Genomic DNA, 19,677 nt, shown 5'->3' with positions numbered 1-19,677 from the left:
CTATTGACAGTGTATTGTAAGGCAGTTAGTGTACGGAGCTTAAACAAGGCCAAAAGGGTGAGCTTTAACCATAAATCTCATCAGTAACTACTCTCATCTCTTGATTTTCTTGAGATGACATCAACTTATCTCATCTAGATGTTTTACATTTGGCACATAGCATTGTAAGCTATGACGTGGGAGTAAAACAGGTATGTGACTGGAGTTTCATTGTGTCAGCACAGCAAGCGCTGGAGAAAGTTTTGCTTGGGGCACCTTCAACTATGAGAGGTCAAGCTTTCATGCTTTGACACATCATTAACTAGGAACTTTGTTTCTCCATCGAGATAGACTGAAAGGCCTCATAATCTGTCCGGGGGAGGGGGGGGGTTGGCTGTTTCAGCACATGCTTAGCCTGGCCTGACCTGGTTGGCTGTTTCAGCACATGCTTGCCCTGGCTTGACCTGGTTGGCTGTTTCAGTACATGGCCTGGCCTGCCATTGGATCCCAGCTGGATGCCTTTGAGAGTGAATGGTTGTCACCATGGGGTGGCAGGTAACCTAGTGGTTAAGAGCGCTGGGCCAGTAACCAGCGCTCTTGAATCCTTGAGCCAGCAAGGTGGAAAAATCTGCCGTTCTTTCTGCCCTTGAGCAAGACAGTTAACCGCCAACAACAACTGCTCCCCAGGCGTCGATGACGTTGATTAAGGCAGCCCACCGAACATTCAGAGGGGCTGGGTTAACTGCGGAAGACACATTCAGTTGTGCAACTGACTAAGTTTTCCCTTCACTATCAGACCATAGTCTACTACAAAGGACAGGAGTACACTGTCTCTCAAATATATGATTTTAAATGCTATACCCCTAACCCTAACCCATACAGTAACCTCACCTATATAACCTTCAACCTTTAGAGAAAATACCTTGTGGATTTGGCATATCAATTGTGAGGATAAAGTAAGTGTTTACCTTTGTAGCATGGTCCTCTTGATAACTCTTGAGAAGAGACCGCGGTCTAAACAAAACATGTAGAGGTGTATTTATTTGAAGAGCAGGAGATCATAGGTTGAGAGGGAAAAAACAAGAGAACTTGAACCTTAAGGCCAGGAAAATGTATGTCCTGGGTCAGCATATAGAATAATACATGTATGTCCTGGGTCAGCATATAGAATAATACATGTATGTCCTGGGTCAGCATATAGAATAAGACATGTATGTCCTGGGTCAGCATATAGAATAATACATGTATGTCCTGGGTCAGCATATAGAATAATACATGTATGTCCTGGGTCAGCATATAGAATAATACATGTATGTCCTGGGTCAGCATATAGAATAATACATGTATGTCCTGGGTCAGCATATAGAATAATACATGTATGTCCTGGGTCAGCATATAGAATAATACATGTATGTCCTGGGTCAGCATATATAATAATACATGTATGTCCTGGGTCAGCATATAGAATAATGCATGTATGTCCTGGGTCAGCATATAGAATAATACATGTATGTCCTGGGTCAGCATATATAATAATACATGTATGTCCTGGGTCAGCATATAGAATAATACATGTATGTCCTGGGTCAGCATATAGAATAATACATGTATGTCCTGGGTCAGCATATAGAATAATGCATGTATGTCCTGGGTCAGCATATAGAATAATACATGTATGTCCTGGGTCAGCATATATAATAATACATGTATGTCCTGGGTCAGCATATAGAATAATACATGTATGTCCTGGGTCAGCATATAGAATAATACATGTATGTCCTGGGTGTCACGTTCTGACCTTAGTTATTTTATTATGTCTTTGTTTTAGTATGGTCAGGGCGTGAGTTGGGTGCGCCCAGGCTCTGTCGTAACCGGCCGCGACCGGGAGGTCCGTGGGGCGACGCACAATTGGCCTAGCGTCGTCCGGGTTAGGGAGGGCTTGGTCGGTAGGGATGTCCTTGTCTCATCGCGCACCAGCGATTCCTGTGGCGGGCCGGGCGCAGTGCGCGCTAACCAAGGTTGCCGGGTGCACGGTGTAGCCTCCGACACATTGGTGCGACTGGCTTCCGGGTTGGATGCGCGCTGTGTTAAGAAGCAGTGCGGCTGGTTGGGTTGTGTATCGGAGGACGCATGACATTCAACCTTCGTCTCTCCCGAGGCCGTACGGGAGTTGTAGCGATGAGACAAGATAGTAGCTACTACAACAATTGGATACCACGAAATTGGGGAGAAAAAGGGGTAAAAAAAAAAAAAGAAAAAAAAAGAAACAAAGAGATATTCTGTTGAATCTGAAAATTAATCTTGATGAATGCTCTACTTTCCGGCTAGCCTCCCTACACTGGCTTCCTGTTAAGGCAAAGGCTGATTTCAAGGTTTTACTGCTAACCTACAAAGCATTACATGGGCCTGCTCCTACCTATCTTTCCGATTTGGTCCTGCCGTACATACAAGACGCAGGCCTCCTAATTGTCCCTAGAATTTCTAAGCAAACAGCTGGAGGCAGGGCTTTCTCCTATAGAGCTCCATTTTTATGGAATGGTCTGCTTACCCATGTGAGAGACGCAGACTCGGTCTCAACCCTTTAAGTCTTTACTGAAGATTCATCTCTTCAGTGGGTCATATGATTGAGTGTAGTCTGGCCCAGGAGTGTGAAGGTGAACGGAAAGGCCCTGGAGTAACGAACCGCCCTTGTTGTCTCTGCCTGGCCGGTTCCCCTCTCTCCACTGGGATTCTCCCCTATTACAGGGGCTGGTGCTGTTCCATGCCGTCCCTAGGAGGGGTGCATCACTTGAATGGGTTGAGTCACTGACGTGATCTTCCTGTCTGGGTTGGCGCCCCCCCTTGTGTTGTGCCGTGGCGAAGGTCTTTGTGGGCTATACTCGGCCTTGTCTCAGGATGGTAAGTTGGTGGTTGAAGATATCCCTCTAGTGGTGTGGGGGCTTTGCTTTGGCAAAGTGGGTGGGGTTATATCCTGCCTGTTTGGCCCTGTCCGGCGGTATCATTGGATGGGGCCACAGTGTCTCCTGACCCCTCCTGTCTCAGCCTCCAGTATTTATGCTGCAGTAGTTTATGTGTCGGGGGGCTAGGGTCAGTCTGTTATATCTGGAGTACTTCTCCTGTCTTATCCGGTGTCCTGTGTGAATTTAAGTATGCTCTCTCTAATTCTCTCTTTCTCTCTTACTTTCTCTCTCTCGGAGGACCTGAGCCCTAGGACCATGCCTCAGGACTACCTGGCATGATGACTCCTTGCTGTCCCCAGTCCACCTGGCCGTGCTGCTGCTCCAGTTTCAACTGTTCTGCCTGTGGCTATGGAACCCTGACCTGTTCACCGGATGTGCTACCTGTCCCAGACCTGCTGTTTTCAACTCTCTAGAGACAGCAGGAGTGGTAGAGATACTCTTAATGATTGGCTATGAAAAGCCAACTGACATTTACTCCTGCATTGCTTGCTGTTTGGGATTTTAGGCTGGGTTTCTGTACAGCACTTTGAGATATCAGCTGATGTAAGAAGGGCTATATAAATACATTTGATTTGAGTGGAGGTGGTGCTGGGAGTGGTCTAAAATGACCAACACATAGACAGCGGAGGCGCAGTATGTGTCTCTCTTGGGAGTAAGGGGAGCAGGGGGATTCAGAAGCCTAATTAAATGATTGTCTGCTTAATTATATGACATGACACATCACAGTTGTTTTTGGCCTCACATATCTTTTTATTCTAAAACATGGAGCATACATGCTTCACTGTACATAAAAAAAAATGTGTCTACCCACAGCTACTGGCTAAGCTGGAAGTGTTTGTCCTTCCTTTGGTTACATCACAGCCAGACCGAGGCTGCGGTGTCCTCATTACGTGTGACCCCGTCTTTCTTTACCTCACGGACGGGCTGTAGATTTTACAGTGACAACTCTATAACAAATTGCTTTACAGGAAGCAGGTGATGGGCCAGTAGGCCCCCTGTCTAGAACGCTCCAGCTGTGGACTCTGAGCGTTCAGCACCATGCCACAATGCGACCATTCCTCCTATTCTGGGCCAGGCTCATGGTCCAGGCTAATTTTGGACAGGAGGACAGTGGCAGGGGAGAGACTCTGCCTGTCCCATCAGATGTCTGTCCTGGCCTGGATGACGACATGGCAACATAGCCAGCCACTACCGCGTGTCACTTCCTTCGGCCTGTTAATAGATCTCCTCTTACAGGGTTGGGACAGTGCGAACAGTCACTCAGGCTATTTTGTGGTTGGAGGTCTGTGAAGGGGTTGTAATTCTCTCTGTAAATCACAATGGTTAATGTGTTCACCTTGACCTCTCTGGCATGAATTATGTTCACACCTTGTCCGACACACCTACCAGTAGTTGAGGATGATATCATATCACATCCTACTAACTACACCATGACTTATTACTGTACCTTGCTACAGTACGTCCCTTGGCTCTCTCATGCTGTACCACAACGATTTACAGCATAGTCTGTTGTAGAACCTCCTGGTTGTGGTGGTAACAGACAGTGCTATTATAGTACTATTTCTACTTAAAGATCCACTTTCCGTCTTAGAGGACAGTAAAATGTCTCTAGGTCAAGTGATGGGCTGGCATCAGACATGGGAGCTTAGTCTGCCTCCGCTCTGGCCTTCAGCTGCCCTCAGCCCGGGCCGGCAGATAGAACCTGCCTGAGCCCTAGCCTGTCACAGCAGCTCAGATGTGGCCACTCACAGCTCATCATCCAGGGACTGTGTTTACTGAGAGAGCTTTGCTGGAGGCCAGACATGTCTGTGTTGGCCTCGCAATGCGGCCCTGCTGTCCCACACAGGAATGTTAATGAGGTGAGTGGAGCAGGGGAGGTGACCCACTCTGTTCCCATGCAGGCAGGAGAGGAGGAACCGCCTGTCGGCTGAGAAACGGGTCTGCTACCCCAGTCGGTTGGTCAGCGCATGCTGACCTGCTCCACACTCCATAAGGTCACTCACTCTGAAATGACTTAACTTTGGCTTCAGATACCGGGCCATAGTAAGAAACATGTTGAATATGAATAACGGAGTGCTGGGTTACTAATGGACTGACTTTGGATGAGACAGAAATTGTATACATCTACTTCACTGTAACATTTCGAAACACAGATTGTATGAAACAAGTTGAAAAAAATGACACTATTTCAATTGAAAAGTTTGTGGTCGTTCTCAAATCCTTAAAAAACGTAGGTGCTGGGCTAATAAAGAATACATGTGAAGAACAGAAAAGATTCACTGCTTGAATTGGGAGCATAAACAGTGTAGAGGCCTTCCTGTTTTTTATTTTATTTGCAATTTCACAACAGCTGGTGGCTGCCTTTGTGCTACTCTTGATTGAATCAACACACAAAAGACGAACACATACCAGAAGAATACAACATGCATGTTTTGGGTTGAAGCATCAGTGCCTTATTCATGGGAAAGTTGTAAGTGGTGTGGTAATTACAACTTTACATATTTTATTTTCATTTAACCTTTATTTAACTTTAACCAGAGCTGTTAAGTCCAATCCTTTTCTGTTGGCTGTGATTAGAGCGAGCGCCATTCATTGTGTGTGTAGTAGAGGTGTGTACACAGTGATTTTCCAGTGTTATCTGCTGGCTGGGGGCTTTATACCAGAGACAGCGAGAGTGAGTACCTTTGCCTGCTACGTAATGAAACAGTGACACCTGGTGGATAGGGCCACAATTAGTGGGATTCAAAAGAGGAACAATTTCAATTGCATGCATTTCCATGATTCCTCACATACTCCCTCCTCACCTCCTTCTCAAAATCCATTGGATCAGAAGGTTAGAGTTCCCGCCCCATGACTTTCTCATCCAATGGGTTTTGTGAATGACACGAGGAGAGAGGACGCAAGGAATAAAGGAAATGCAATTGAGATTCTCTCATAGACCAGAAGAAAGCGACGGACAACCAGTAAAAACAGGAAAGCATGGTCAGATCTTTTAATGTGCGTTGGAAACTACCAGACCAGGGTTATTGATCAATCGATATATAAATAGATACAGTGAGGGCGGGAAGTGAGCGGACTCATTTTATATCCATCATGGATAATACTGTAACAAATCATATGATTAGCATGGTATAAAAAAACATTAACATTCAATCATATGCATGGAAGTTTAAAAGGTTATGCAATGCAGTACAATACATAATAATCTGAGCACTGTAAAATAGAATTGTGCTGTGAATTGCGCTGTGTATACATACACTACATGGCCAAAAAGTACCTGCTTGTCAAACATCTCATTCCAAAATCATGGGCATTAATATGGAGTTGGTTCCCCCTTTGCTGCTATAACAGCCTCCTCCACTCTTCTGGGAAGTCTTTCCACTAAATGAGGGGACTTGCTTCGATTCAGTCACAAGAGCATTAGTGAGGTCGGGCACTGATGTTGGGCGATTAGGCCTGGCTCGCAGTCGGCTTTCCAATTCATCCCAAAGGTGTTCGATGGGGTTGAGGTCAGGGCTCTGTGCAGACCAGTCAAGTTCTTACACACCGATCTCAACAAACAATTTCTGTATGGACCTCGCTTTGTGCACAGGGACACTGTCATGCTGAAACAGGAAAGGGCCTTCTCCAAACTGTTGCCACAAAGTTGGAAGCACAGAATTATCTAGAATGTTATTGTATGCTGTAGCGTTAAGATTTTCCTTCACTGGAACTAAGGGGCCAAGCTCGAACCACGAAAAACAGCCCCAGACCATTATTCTTCTTCCACCAACTGTTACAGTTGGCACTATGCATTGGGGCAGGTATTGTCCTCCTGGCATTCACCAAACCCAGATTCATCTGTCTGACTGCCAGATGGTGAAGCGTGATCCATCACTCCAGAGAATGCATTTCCACTGCTCCAGAGTCCAATGGTGGTGAGCTTTACACTACTTCAGCCGACGCTTTGCATTGCGCATGGTGATCTTAGACTTGTTTGCGGCTGCTCAGCTATGGAAACCCATTTCAAGCTCCCGACAAACAGTTATTGTGCTGACGTTGCTTCCAGAGGCAGTTTGGAACTCGGTAGTGAGTGTTGCAACCGAGGACAGACCATCTTTACTCCTGTCAGCAACGGGTGTGGCTGAAATAGCCAAATCCACTCCTTTGAAGGGGTGTCCACATACTTTTGTATTTACAGTGTATATTTCCACACTGAGGTTGGAATAATACTGTGCAGTTGTGAAAAGGATGATAATGCCCTTTTAGTGTAAGAGCTGTTTTAAAAGACTGCCTGAAATTTCAGCATGGGTGTGGTTTTGGACTGCCTGGTGACATCACCAGGCGGTATAATTAATAGACCAACAACAAAGAGAGTTTGCCCTCTCTGCCAATAGTTAGTTTTCAGATGACATGTCCCTCCCACTAGGCTAGTCCAATTAGGCCGCTCACTCAGACCACTCCCAAACAGTCCTAGTAAAATTATTGCTTGACAAATTGCTTTTTGCGAAAGAAGCAATTTTTTGTTCCTCTTTGAACATTTTAATTGAAAACAATCACAGTAAGGTACTTAAATATCACCCAGTAATTCATTGACGTTGAGATAAAAATGTCTGCATTCGACCTTTAAGATCATATTCAATTAAATTAACAGCAAATGCAAGCAGAAATCATTAAGTGACGATACTACAATATATTACATTTTTATGATGTATAATACTTGGATATTTCCCCCCACAACGACCCCCTCATCATTGCCAGAATAGCTATGGGGTAAATAACACAAGTTATAGTACAGTAAATTCTATGTAATACTATAACTATAATATAATACTTGATTGTCTTACTAAACCATGCAGCAGTGCTGATTACCAGTCCTGGCAGCCAAGTGATACACTAAGATAACATTTAATGCTGATGTACCACATAAAAAACGAATTAACCATGGGTATGAGAGAAAATATACATTTGTTATAGTAATTACTATACATATAGTACATTATATTAATAATAATACTGTATACATTATACATATTGTCAACTGATCAAGACTTGAAGATACAGAATGTTAAAATCATGTGCCACGTTAGGAAATATAATGTGTTAAGCCGCCTAGTTTCATTATTAAACTCTGAAGTTCAGGATAAACTCTCTTATTTTATTCAGTGTTTCCAGAACATCAAAGCAGGCTAAATCCAAATCCTGATTTAGAGATATGTATATTTCCTAACTCAATTTCAGAAGCTGTAATATAAGCAGTGTTGGACTCAATTCAGAATGTAATTGAGAATGTCTCATAAATTCCAATACAATTACTGAATTTGAATTGAATTAGAACTGAAGTAGTAAACAGGATACAGAATTGTAATTTTAATTTGAATGAAATTAAATAGAATTGAATTCAGGGAAATTCAATGCAATTCAAATGCCTATTCTATATTGGGTGTAGTCTATACAAATATAATGTACATCTTGTACATCAAACATGTCAATATATACATGAATATAAAATATTATTGAAACAATTGATTTTCAGGACAAACTGTACTTCATTAATCACTTAAATGTAGTTAAATATTGCGAAAATACTACGTTTCCCAGAATGCATTAGTTTATCCATCAAGTTGACCCCGAGGCCTTCAAAAAGAAGCCAAACAAATGAAATGCTTGGTGGAAATATAATTGGCTATTCTAAGCATAGAGGTGAAGAAAGTATATGAACACTGTTTCCAGAGAAAAGTGAAATATTATTTGGTATCTGGAAATGTGACCTGTCAGATTCAATGAAACTCTCATGTTCTATGACTGAGTGGAATTTCTTTGAATTGTACTGAATTAAATTCCACTTCCTGTCACTCCCTCAAATTCTACATCTTGTGGCCAATTAAATTTCAATTTCAACTCATGAGTTGAATGGGAGTCAGTTCCATCATTCTGAATTGAGCCCAACCCTGATGATAAGTAGTGCAGAGAGAGAGATTTGATTGGCCCATGACTGTACGCCGTAACTGACATGCATTTTTGCCTGTTTTTCACCATTTTACTGAATAAACTTATGCTATTATTATTATTATTATTATTATTTCTTATTGTTGTTATTTTATTTATTATGATTCAGAAAGCAAAAAATGGATACGTACAAATATATCTACACTGAGTGTACAAAACATTAGGAACACCTGCTCATTCCATGACATAGACTGACCAGGTGAATCCATGTTAAAGCTATGATCCCTTATTGATGTCACTTGTTAAATTCACTTAAATTAGTGTACATGAAGGGGAGGAGACAGGTTAAAGCAGGATGTTTTAGCCTTGAGACAATTGAGACATGAACAGGGTGAATGGGCAAGACAAAAGGTTTAGGTGCCTTTGAACGGGGTACAAGAACTGCAACGCTGCTGGGTTTTTCACGCTCAAATGTTTCCCGTGTGTATCAACAATGGTCCAAAGGACATCCAGTCAACTTGACACAACTGTGGGAAGCATTGGAGCCAACATGGTCAGCATCCCTGTGGAACGCTTTCTGCACCTTGTAGAGTCCATGTCCCAACAAATTGAGACTGTTCTGAGGGCTAAAAGAGGGTGCAACTCAATATTAGGAAGGTGTTCCTAATGTTTTTCCAACTAGGTGTATAGTGCTATAGTAGAATGAAACAGACCAAAAAATTCCAATAAAGTTAACTTGACAGTGCTTTGGAGCATCTCTCTGCATACAAACATGTGAGCAGTATAAGAGAACACAGCGCTAGTAGCACCCAGTAGCAGGCTAGACTAGCTGGTGGAGGACACCACCATATCCAGCTCTTTAACATTCTCCTGGCACCTGGTGAGACCACAGCTTCCAGACAGCTCAGGGAAGTGGTTGGCTCTGGTACCAGGGATGGGCGACGCTGGAGACTGGGCCAGGGCAGGCTTCTTAGGGGGGATGGGGGGCGGGTTGCCCCTCTCTGCTCGGGGAATGGTAGGTGAGCGGACTCCCAGAGGCAGAGCAGCACCAGAGGCCCTGGGGATTACCGGGGAGGAGGGGGACAGGTTACGGTAGTCAGTGCCAAAGGGAGAACTGTTGGGTGGCGGAGGTTTGGCCCCCTGCTGGACTGTGAAGCGGGACAGGACCTGGGTGACGGTGCTGCGGGCCAGCTGCTTGGCCGGGCTGTGGACAGGGACAGAGACGGGCTCAGGGGATGGGCTAGGGGTTGGGGACAGGTCTCTGGGGGAGTGAGGCAGGCTACCACCCCCTCCTCCACCCTGCTGCTGCTGTTGCTGCTCTGGGTCAGTGTGGCCCTGAAACTTGTGGCGAGCAGCATGGAAGCGATGGTTGATGCCTACCTGGTAGGAGGACTGGTAGCTGGGGCTGGTGGCCAGCTGAGGAGAGGAGCATGGGGAGGAGGTGACAGAGGAGGTCCCTGTGCTGCAGAGGGATATAATTTTGGTCAGGAGGGCAGGGGACCCAAGAACAGAGCTGCTGTTCTCACTCCAGTTGTCCTGGCCCAATCCGTATGGAAGGGATGGCACCTGCTCCTCCGTGGGGCAGTCATGGTGCCCGTTGACTTTAGGTTCCTCAGTCTCGCCCCCTTCTGCCTGGCTGGGTTGTGGGGGGGGTGGTGGTGACCCTCCACTGGTGTCCACGGGATATTCTCTCCTCTCCTCCTCATCTCCCCTCTCTCCCTGCAGCTCTCTCTTCAGGGCCTCCACCTGCTCCTGCAGCTGGCAGTACTGGGCCTCCTCTTTCTTGAGCCGGGAGCGGAGCTGCTCCCTCTCCGTATCGAACTCAGCCAGCTGCTCCTCCACCCTGGCCTCCATCTGCAGGGCCCTCCTCCTCTCCTCCTGCAGCTCAGCCCTCAGGGCAAGGACTTCCCCCTGCTCCTTCTCCAGCCTACGGCCTGCCTCAGCCAGGCGGTGGCCCTCCTCCAGGGCCCGCTGGCTGGCCCACTTGCACTCCTTGGCCAGGGCAGAGGAGAGCTGCTTGTGCTGCACCCGCTCCTCCTCCAGCTGCTCCAGGACCTTCTTCTGTTCCTTCTCCAGACGACACAACTGGCCTCGCTCAAACTCCAGCTAAAGGCACAGAATAGAGTAGAATAGGTTACAACGGATAAAAACGAAATAGCCCATAGCAGTTATCATCACTCATCACTATTGATGTTAACTCTACCTGTTGCAAGAGGCGTTCCCTCTCCTTTTCCAGGATGCAAGTGACATCATCGCCCTCGGCTGTGTCCTCTGCATGCCTTCTCCTCTCTTCCTCCAGATCTGCAATGGCCTGACACAACCCCAGGGAGGAGACAGAGACACAGAAATGATCCGTTCTCAGGTTAGGATATTCTGCTCACTAAATACTTCCCTGAGACAAGGTGGAAAATACCCCCCCCTGATTAGTTATGCTTTGGTAGCCAGCTAGTTTATCTTTAATCTAATCAAGAGTGGAGGGGTTGGCATCTAAACCTCAGTCTCATCCCCAGTCCCAACCCCAGTCCCAGCTGTAGCCCCAGCTCCAGTCTCAACCCCAGTCCCAGCTCCAGTCCCAACCCCAGTCCCAGCTGCAGCCCCAGATCCAGTCCCAGCTCCAGTCCCAACCCCAGTCCCAGCTGCAGCCCCAGCTCCAAATCCCAACCCCATCTCCAGCCACTGCCCAAGCGCCAGCCCCAGACCTACCTTCCTCTGTCTGCTCTCAGCTGCAGCTAGTTGGGCCAGAATCTTCTCCTGCATCTTCCTGCAGTGGGTGACCACCAGCTTGAGTACAGCGAGGGGGCTGAAGCATGCTGCAGCCTGGTGGAACCCAGAGCTCTGCACTCCCAAGGCATTGCTGTCCCTCTGCAGAGCCAGGAACGGGTCGCTCAGGTTGTACTTCCCATAGCGCTCTTCCACGTAGGTGTCTCTGTGCTGGGCCTGAGGAAGCAGAGGAGGGTTGAGAGACACTGGTGTAGACTGCATGTTTGTCAACATGGGCTACAGTGGGGCAAAAAAGTATTTAGTCAGCCACCAATTGTGCAAGTCCTCCCACTTAAAAAGATGAGAGAGGCCTGTAATTGTCATCATAGGTACACTTCAACTATGACAGACAAAATCAGAAAAATAAATCCAGAAAATCACATTGTAGGATTTTTAATGAATTTATTTGCAAATTATGGTGGATAATAAGTATTTGGTCACCTACAAACAAGCAAGATTTCTGGCTCTCACAGACCTGTAACTTCTTCTTTAAGAGGCTCCTCTGTCCTCCACTCGTTACCTGTATTAATGGCACCTGTTTGAACTTGTTATCAGTATAAAAGACACCTGTCCACAACCTCAAACAGTCACACTCCAAACTCCACTATGGCCAAGACCAAAGAGCTGTCAAAGGACACCAGAAACAAAATTGTAGACCTGCACCAGGCTGGGAAGACTGAATCTGCAATAGGTAAGCAGCTTGGTTTGAAGAAATCAACTGTGGTAGCAATTATTAGGAAATGGAAGACATACAAGACCACTGATAATCTCCCTCGATCAGGGGCTCCACGCAAGATCTCACCCTGTGGGGTCAAAATGATCACAAGTGAATGACCTGCACAGAGCTGGGACCAAAGTAACAAAGCCTACCATCAGTAACACACTATGCCTCCAGGGACTCAAATCCTGCAGTGCCAGACGTGTCCCCCTGCTTAAGCCAGTACATGTCCAGGCCCATCTGAAGTTTGCTAGAGAGCATTTGGATGATCCAGAAGAAGATTGGGAGAATGTCATATGGTCAGATGAAACCAAAATATAACTTTTTGGTTAAAACTCTACTCGTCTTGTTTGGAGGACAAAGAATGCTGAGTTGCATCCAAAGAACACCATACCTACTGTGAAAAATGGGGGTGGAAACATCATGCTGTGGGGCTGTTTTTCTGCAAAGGGACCAGGACTGATCCGTGTAAAGGAAAGAATGAATGGGGCCATGTATCGTGAGATTTTGAGTGAAAACCTCCTTCCATCAGCAAGGGTATTGAAGATGAAACGTGGCTGGGTCTTTCAGCATGACAATGATCCCAAACACACCGCCCGGGCAACGAAGGAGTGGCTTCGTAAGAAGCATTTCAAGGTCCTGGAGTGGCCTAGCCAGTCTCCAGATCTCAACCCCATAGAAAATCTTTGGAGGGAGTTGAAAGTCCGTGTTGCCCAGCAACAGCCCCAAAACACCACTGCTCTAGAGGAGATGTGCATGGAGGAATGGGCCAAAATACCAGCAACAGTGTGTGAAAACCCTGTGAAGACTTACAGAAAACGTTTGACCTCTGTCATTGCCAACAAAGGGTATATAACAAAGTATTGAGATAAACTTTTGTTATTGACCAAATACTTATTTTCCACCATAATTTGCAAATAAATTCATAAAAAATCCCTACAATGTGATTTTCTGGATTTTTTTTCTCATTTTGTCTGTCATAGTTGAAGTGTACCTATGATGAAAATTACAGGCCTCTCTCGTCTTTTTAAGTGGGAGAACTTGCACAATTGGTGGCTGACTAAATCCTTTTTGCCCCACTGTATATGGTGTAGACTGTGTGTTTGTCAACATGGGCTATATGTTGTAGGATGATGGTTGTTATTGTTCAGTCAGCTCTTACTGTAACGCTCATTTAAGATTCTACCTAAATAAACACACTCTTTACCGGAGATATTTTACAGTTTTGTAACTATGTAAGAAAATCAATCAATCTCATCATCAGACACTCGCTAACTAGCACTATAAACATGTACTATACACAAGTTTAACCTGGCTTCCCAGTAACTTTAAAATACATAATCTGTTTCTTTTTCAGTTTCTACATGCTGCTATTTTTTTCCCTTCAGGCCTGCTGCAGGAATCTTCCTTCCACTCCACTGGCCGCTAAACAGGAAGTCAGCCAGAGCTGCAAACATTACATGCCAAGAGAAACATCAACCATATTTTCTATGGGGGTGGGGATTCCTATCCCTACTAGGAAGATGGGGAGAGGGGAGGGAGAGAGAGCAGGAGAGCGAGAGGGGGAGTAGGAGGAGAGGGGGAGGGAGTAGGAGGAGAGAGAGAGGAGGAGAGAGAGAGTAGGAGGAGAGAGAGACAGGGGAGGGAGTAGGAGGAGAGAGAGAGAGGAGGAGAGAGAGAGGAGGAGAGAGGGAGTAGGGGAGAGACAGGGGGGAGGGAGTAGTAGGAGAGTGAGAGAGGGAGAGGGGGAGTAGGAGGAGAGAGAGAGGGGGAGGGAGTCAGAGGGGAGAGAGAGGAGGATAGAGGGAGTAGGAGGAGAGAGAGAGGGGGAGGGAGTAGGAGGAGAGAGAGAGAGGAGGAGAGAGGGAGTAGGAGAGAGAGAGGAAGAGCAGGCGAAAGAGGAAGGAGTAGAGAGAGTGAGGGAGAGGGGGAGTAGGAGGAGAGAGAGAGAGAGAGAGAGAGAGGAAGAGCAGGCAAAAGAGGAAGGAGTAGAGAGAGCGAGGCAGAGAGAGGGAGTAGGAGGAGAGAGAGAGGGAGTAAGAGGAGAGAGAGAGGGAGGAGGGATTAGGAGGAGAGAGGGAGAGAGAGGAGGAGAGAGGGAGTAGGAGGAGAGAGAGAGCGAGAGAGAGAGAGAGAGAGAGAGAGAGCAGGCAATAGAGGATAGGGCAGTAGAACGAGGGGGAGGAAGTAGGAGGAGAGAGAGAGGGGGAGGGAGGGGGAGAGAGGGAGAGAGGGAGCAGGCAAAAGAGGAAAGGGCAGTACAGAGAGAGGAAGAAGCAACAGATGGTGTCTGTCTTCAGTCAGAGCGTTTACAAGGTTTGGGACAGCTGTGGCTGCTGCTGGGGCCAGGACTGACTAGACCTCTGTTTTACTCTACCAGTGCATGGGGAACAATGGGAGTCTAGCCGACTTCAGCGACTGCTTCTGAGCTGCAGTGAACCTAGGAACAGTCAATATAGTGGTTGTAGGGAAACAAGGCACAGGTCTAGTAAGGATCAATGGCTGACACCAGGGATGGCCATTCTTATCTGCTGAGGGTCAGATTTGTTTCTGCTGGGCAGGCTTTTAATTATTTTTATTTTTTTTACACAACTTAACTAGTCAAACTCTTCAAGATTATTAGCTAGTAAAGTCAGGTGTGTATCTGCTAGGCTGGAACCAAACAAAAGCCAATGTCATTTCTAATATCTCTGGGATCAGAGGAGGATGGCAGGAGGAGCAATAGCTCATTGTAATATCTGGAATGGTAGAATTGGTACGGTATCAAACATATGGAAACCACATGTTTGATTCTGTTCCATTTATTCCATTCCAGCCATTACAATGAGCCAGTCCTCCTTTGCCCCTTTCCCTCAGCCTCCACTGATTGGTATACAGAGGCTGTGAAGTTTTATTCATGCTGTTATTCCATCTGGTCCATTGGGATATGAGAGGGCAGATCAAAAAGGATAGAACATCTGGAGAGGCAGGAAAGCACAGGAGTCCTGTGAGACAGAAGACATGGCTCTGAAACACACAGTGAGCACAGTTTTGTGCCTGACAGCAAGTTATGATGACCAATGACCCAATACCCTGGTCCTGTATCTGACCAATGACCCAATTCCCTGGTCCTGAATCTGACCAATGACCCAATTCCCTGGTCCTGAATCTGACCAATGACCCAATACCCTGGTCCTGTATCTGACATGTGTGACCCAGGAGAGAGGGTGAACAATACTCACTCTCCCACATTACAATACAAAAATCCAGTGAAGCTCCCCATGCCAAGTGCCAAGCCTGGTCCAAACACTAAGCACCAAGCCAAGCCTGATCGACACACCAAGCAGCAAGCCTGGTCCCCACACCAAGCACCAAGCCAAGCCTGGTCCACACACCAAGCGCCAAGCCTGGTCCCCACACCAAGCACCAAGCCAAGCCTGGTCCCCACACCAAGCCAAGCCTGGTCCACACACCAAGCACCAAGCCAAGCCTGGTCCACACACCAAGCACCAAGCCAAGCCTGGTCCACACACCAAGCACCAAGCCAAGCCTGGTCCCCACACCAAGCACCAAGCCTGGTCCCCACACCAAGCCAAACCTGGTCCACACACCAAGCACCAAGCCAAGCCTGGTCCCCGCACCAAGCACCAAGCCTGGTCCCCACACCAAGCCAAGCCTGGTCCACACACTAAGCACCAAGCCAAGCCTGGTCCCCACACCAAGCGCCAAGCCTGGTCAACACACCAAGCGCCAAGCCTGGTCCACACACCAAGAGCCAAGCCTGGTTCACACACCAAGCGCCAAGCCTGGTCCCCGCACCAAGCGCCAAGCCTGGTCCCCGCACCAAGCGCCAAGCCTGGTCCCTGCACCAAGTGCCAAGACTGGTCCCCACACCAAGCCAAACCTGGTCCACACACCAAGCACCAAGCCAAGCCTGGTCAACACACCAAGCGCCAAGCCTGGTCCACACACCAAGAGCCAAGCCTGGTCCCCGCACCAAGTACCAAGCCTGGTTCCCACACCAAGCGCAAAGCCTGGTCCCCGCACCGAGCGCCAAGCCTGGTCCCCGCACCAAGTGCCAAGCCTGGTCCCCGCACCAAGTGCCAAGCCTGGTTCCAGAGCTGTATGTGATGTAGCTAACTAAGGGCTGGATTCAATCCGTATCGCCAAAGTATCACTTAAGATCCTGTATCTGACCAATGGCCCAATACCCTGGTCCTTTATCTGACCAATGGCCCAATACCCTGGTCCTGTATCTGACCAATGACCCAATACCCTGGTCCTGTATCTGACCAATGACCCAATACCCTGGTCCTATATCTGATCAATGATCCAGTACCCTGGTCCTGTATCTGACATGTGTGACCCAGGAGAGAGGGTGAACAATCCTCACTCTCCCACATAACAATACAACAATCCAGTGAAGCTCCCCATGCCAAGTGCCAAGCCTGGTCCAAACACCAAGCACCAAGCCAAGCCTGATCGACACACCAAGCACCAAGCCTGGTCCCCACACCAAGCACCAAGCCAAGCCTGGTCCACACACCAAGCGCCAAGCCTGGTCCCCACACCACGCACCAAGCCAAGCCTGGTCCCCACACCAAGCCAAGCCTGGTCCCCACACCAAGCCAAGCCTGGTCCACACACCAAGCACCAAGCCAAGCCTGGTCCACACACCAAGCGCCAAGCCTGGTCCCCGCACCAAGCGCCAAGCCTGGTCCCCGCACCAAGCCTGGTCCCCGCACCAAGCGCCAAGCCTGGTCCGCACACCAAGCCAAGCCTGGTCCACACACCAAGCACCAAGCCAAGCCTGGTCCACACACCAAGCATCAAGCCAAGCCTGGTCCCCACACCAAGCACCAAGCCTGGTCCCCACACCAAGCCAAGCCTGGTCCCCACACCAAGCACCAAGCCAAGCCTGGTCCCCACATCAAGCGCCAAGCCTGGTTCCAGCACCAAGCGCCAAGCCTGGTCCCCACACCAAGCCAAGCCTGGTCCACACACCAAGCACCAAGCCAAGCCTGGTCCACACACCAAGCACCAAGCCAAGCCTGGTCCCCACACCAAGCCAAGCCTGATCCACACACCAAGCACCAAGCCAAGCCTGGTCCCCACACCAAACCTGTTCTCCACACCAAGCCAAGCCTGGTCCACACACCAAGCCAAGCCTGTTCCACACACCAAGCACCAAGCCAAGCCTGGTCCCCACACCAAGCACCAAGCCTGGTCCCCGCACCAAGCCAAGCCTTGTCCCCGCACCAAGCGCCAAGCCTTGTCCCCGCACCAAGCGCCAAGCCTGGTCCACACACCAAGCGCCAAGCCAAGCCTGGTCCCCGCACCAAGCACCAAGCCAAGCCTGGTCCCCGCACCAAGCCAAGCCTGGTCCACACACCAAGCGCCAAGCCTGGTCCCCGCACCAAGCGCCAAGCCTGGTCCCCGCACCAAGCCTGGTTCCCGCACCAAGCCTGGTTCCCGCACCAAGCGCCAAGCCTGGTCCACAAACCAAGCGCCAATCCTGGTTCCCCGCACCAAGCACGGTTCCCCGCACCAAGCGCCAAGCCTGGTTCCCGCACTAAGCCTGGTTCCCACATCAAGCACCAAGCCTGGTTCCCGCACCAAGCGCCAAGCCTGGTCCCCGCACCAAGCGCCAAGCCTGGTTCCCACATCAAGCACCAAGCCTGGTCCCCGCACCAAGTGCCAAGCCTGGTCCCCGCACCAAGTGCCAAGCCTGGTTCCAGAGCTGTATGTGCTGTAGCTAACTAAGGGCTGGATTCAATCCGTATCGCCAAAGTATCACTTAAGTAAGATCCACGTTAAAATGTAAAGGTAATTTCTGATTGATCCGACATATGCAGCGTTTACCGTGAATGCAGCCTCTGTGACCGTAGGAACATTGAACATTGATTTTAATTGTCAATCGCGCTACAAAGCGGATCTTCAGCACTACGGATTGAATGACTCTTCCGACCGTTGTTGTCATCCTTGTCTGTTCCAGCTCTCAACAGGGACTGCTCTGACATCTGTCATAAAGTAAACAAGGAGTACACACACGTTTGGTGTTCCAGTGGTGCAATTGAGGAGGAGGACTGACATGAAACACATTCCTGAAGTAGCTTATGCTTAACAGCCAGGTCAAACAATGCTTATTCAGTCATTCCTGCACTAATGTGGCGCTGCTAACATGCTAACATGCCCGAAAGTAGGCAGTCATATTTTGTGCTTCTTACAGTTTTTTATTTTACCTTTATTTAACTAGGCAAGTCAGTTAAGAACAAATTCTTATTTTCAATGACAGCCTAGGAACAGTGGGTTAACTGCCTGTTCAGGGGCAGAACAAGAGATTTGTACCTTGTCAGCTCTGGGATTTGAACTTGCAACCTTTCCAGTTACTAGTCCAACGCTCTAACCACTAGGCTACCCTGCCGCCCCAGTAACCAGAGAAAATATTTTTTTCCCGCTGTGTGTCAAATATGGGCATCGCTAGGGTACAGCATTAAGATGCGTGCCACAGCATAAGGAGAAGCAGGCAAGATGAGTCATGGATGTGTACTGGTTAACAGTGAGCAAAGTTTTAGCCGTCATCAAATATTGTATAAACAGAACACAGAAATATCTGTTATATAATCACATTAACCCAACTTCATTTCCCAGCAAACCATGCTATTATAAGAAATGAGGAACAAGACGGAAACAAAACAAACTTAACAAACCTTCACCCTTAAGACTAAATGGAAATAGGAAAACACCCTGTGGCTGACAGTGACACACCACCGTACAGTAGGTTTCCACATCAATGGCAGCTTGTGGCTGCTCTGGAGAACCACGCACTGAATAATTCTCCTGACTGTAGTATGAGACTGAGTGCCCTGAGCAATGAGACTTGTTCACATGATCTCTTGCTCGAAATGTTGGTGAGAGTTCATCTGCTACCTGACACACAATTCTTTGACACAGTTATTTGACACACTTAAATCTGTTGAAAACCAAAAGATGAAAAGCTGCTCAGTGGTCGAGCCCTCTAGTCTAAGCCTTTCTCACTTTGAGTAACTATGGGATCCATTGTAATGTTGTTCATTTTACTTTCAAGTGAGGGCAAGAAGGGATTCCATATTCCAGTGTACAATACTGAGGTTATCTCAGAACTAAATATTGTGTTTGCAGGCCACAAGAGACTACTGCTGAGGCAACCAAGGATTGAGTTACCCCTATCAGTCCTGAGATCTAAGCAACAATCGTCTTTTCATTTATCTGACTTTCATTTATCTGCATGTCCAACCCTTATATTTAGCCTCACAATTAAGTATTTTACCATGTTATTTTCAGGACAACCAGGGCAACAAGAAGAACACAAAA

The 19,677-nt window shown here is 47.7% G+C and overlaps 2 protein-coding genes across 2 annotated transcripts in view; one reads left to right on the top strand and one right to left on the bottom strand.

The window, feature by feature from the left end:
- Positions 1-5,213, top strand: part of LOC110494693 (suppressor of tumorigenicity 7 protein-like) — a 58,170-nt gene extending 52,957 nt beyond the window's left edge. Inside the window, exon 15 of the mRNA XM_090206309.1 lies at positions 3,177-5,213. Coding sequence (XP_090062435.1) covers positions 3,177-3,218 — 42 coding nt within the window. The 3' untranslated portion in view covers positions 3,219-5,213. The remainder of the gene's footprint in view (positions 1-3,176) is intronic.
- A 704-nt stretch (positions 5,214-5,917) lies between these two features.
- LOC110494691 (CTTNBP2 N-terminal-like protein) overlaps positions 5,918-19,677 on the bottom strand; it is a 32,870-nt gene continuing 19,110 nt past the window's right edge. The window contains exons 3-5 of the mRNA XM_021569985.3: positions 11,571-11,804; positions 11,071-11,178; positions 5,918-10,973 (exon numbers count right to left, since the gene is read on the bottom strand). Coding sequence (XP_021425660.3) covers positions 9,693-10,973; positions 11,071-11,178; positions 11,571-11,804 — 1,623 coding nt within the window. The 3' untranslated portion in view covers positions 5,918-9,692. The remainder of the gene's footprint in view (positions 10,974-11,070; positions 11,179-11,570; positions 11,805-19,677) is intronic.

This window comes from Oncorhynchus mykiss, chromosome 17 (genome assembly GCF_057628025.1).
Source record: "Oncorhynchus mykiss isolate SJ-2025 chromosome 17, ASM5762802v1, whole genome shotgun sequence".
Lineage (NCBI taxonomy): Eukaryota > Metazoa > Chordata > Actinopteri > Salmoniformes > Salmonidae > Oncorhynchus > Oncorhynchus mykiss.
The sequence above is the reverse complement of the archived record's forward strand: the minus strand, read 5'-3'. Positions and strand labels throughout refer to the sequence as shown.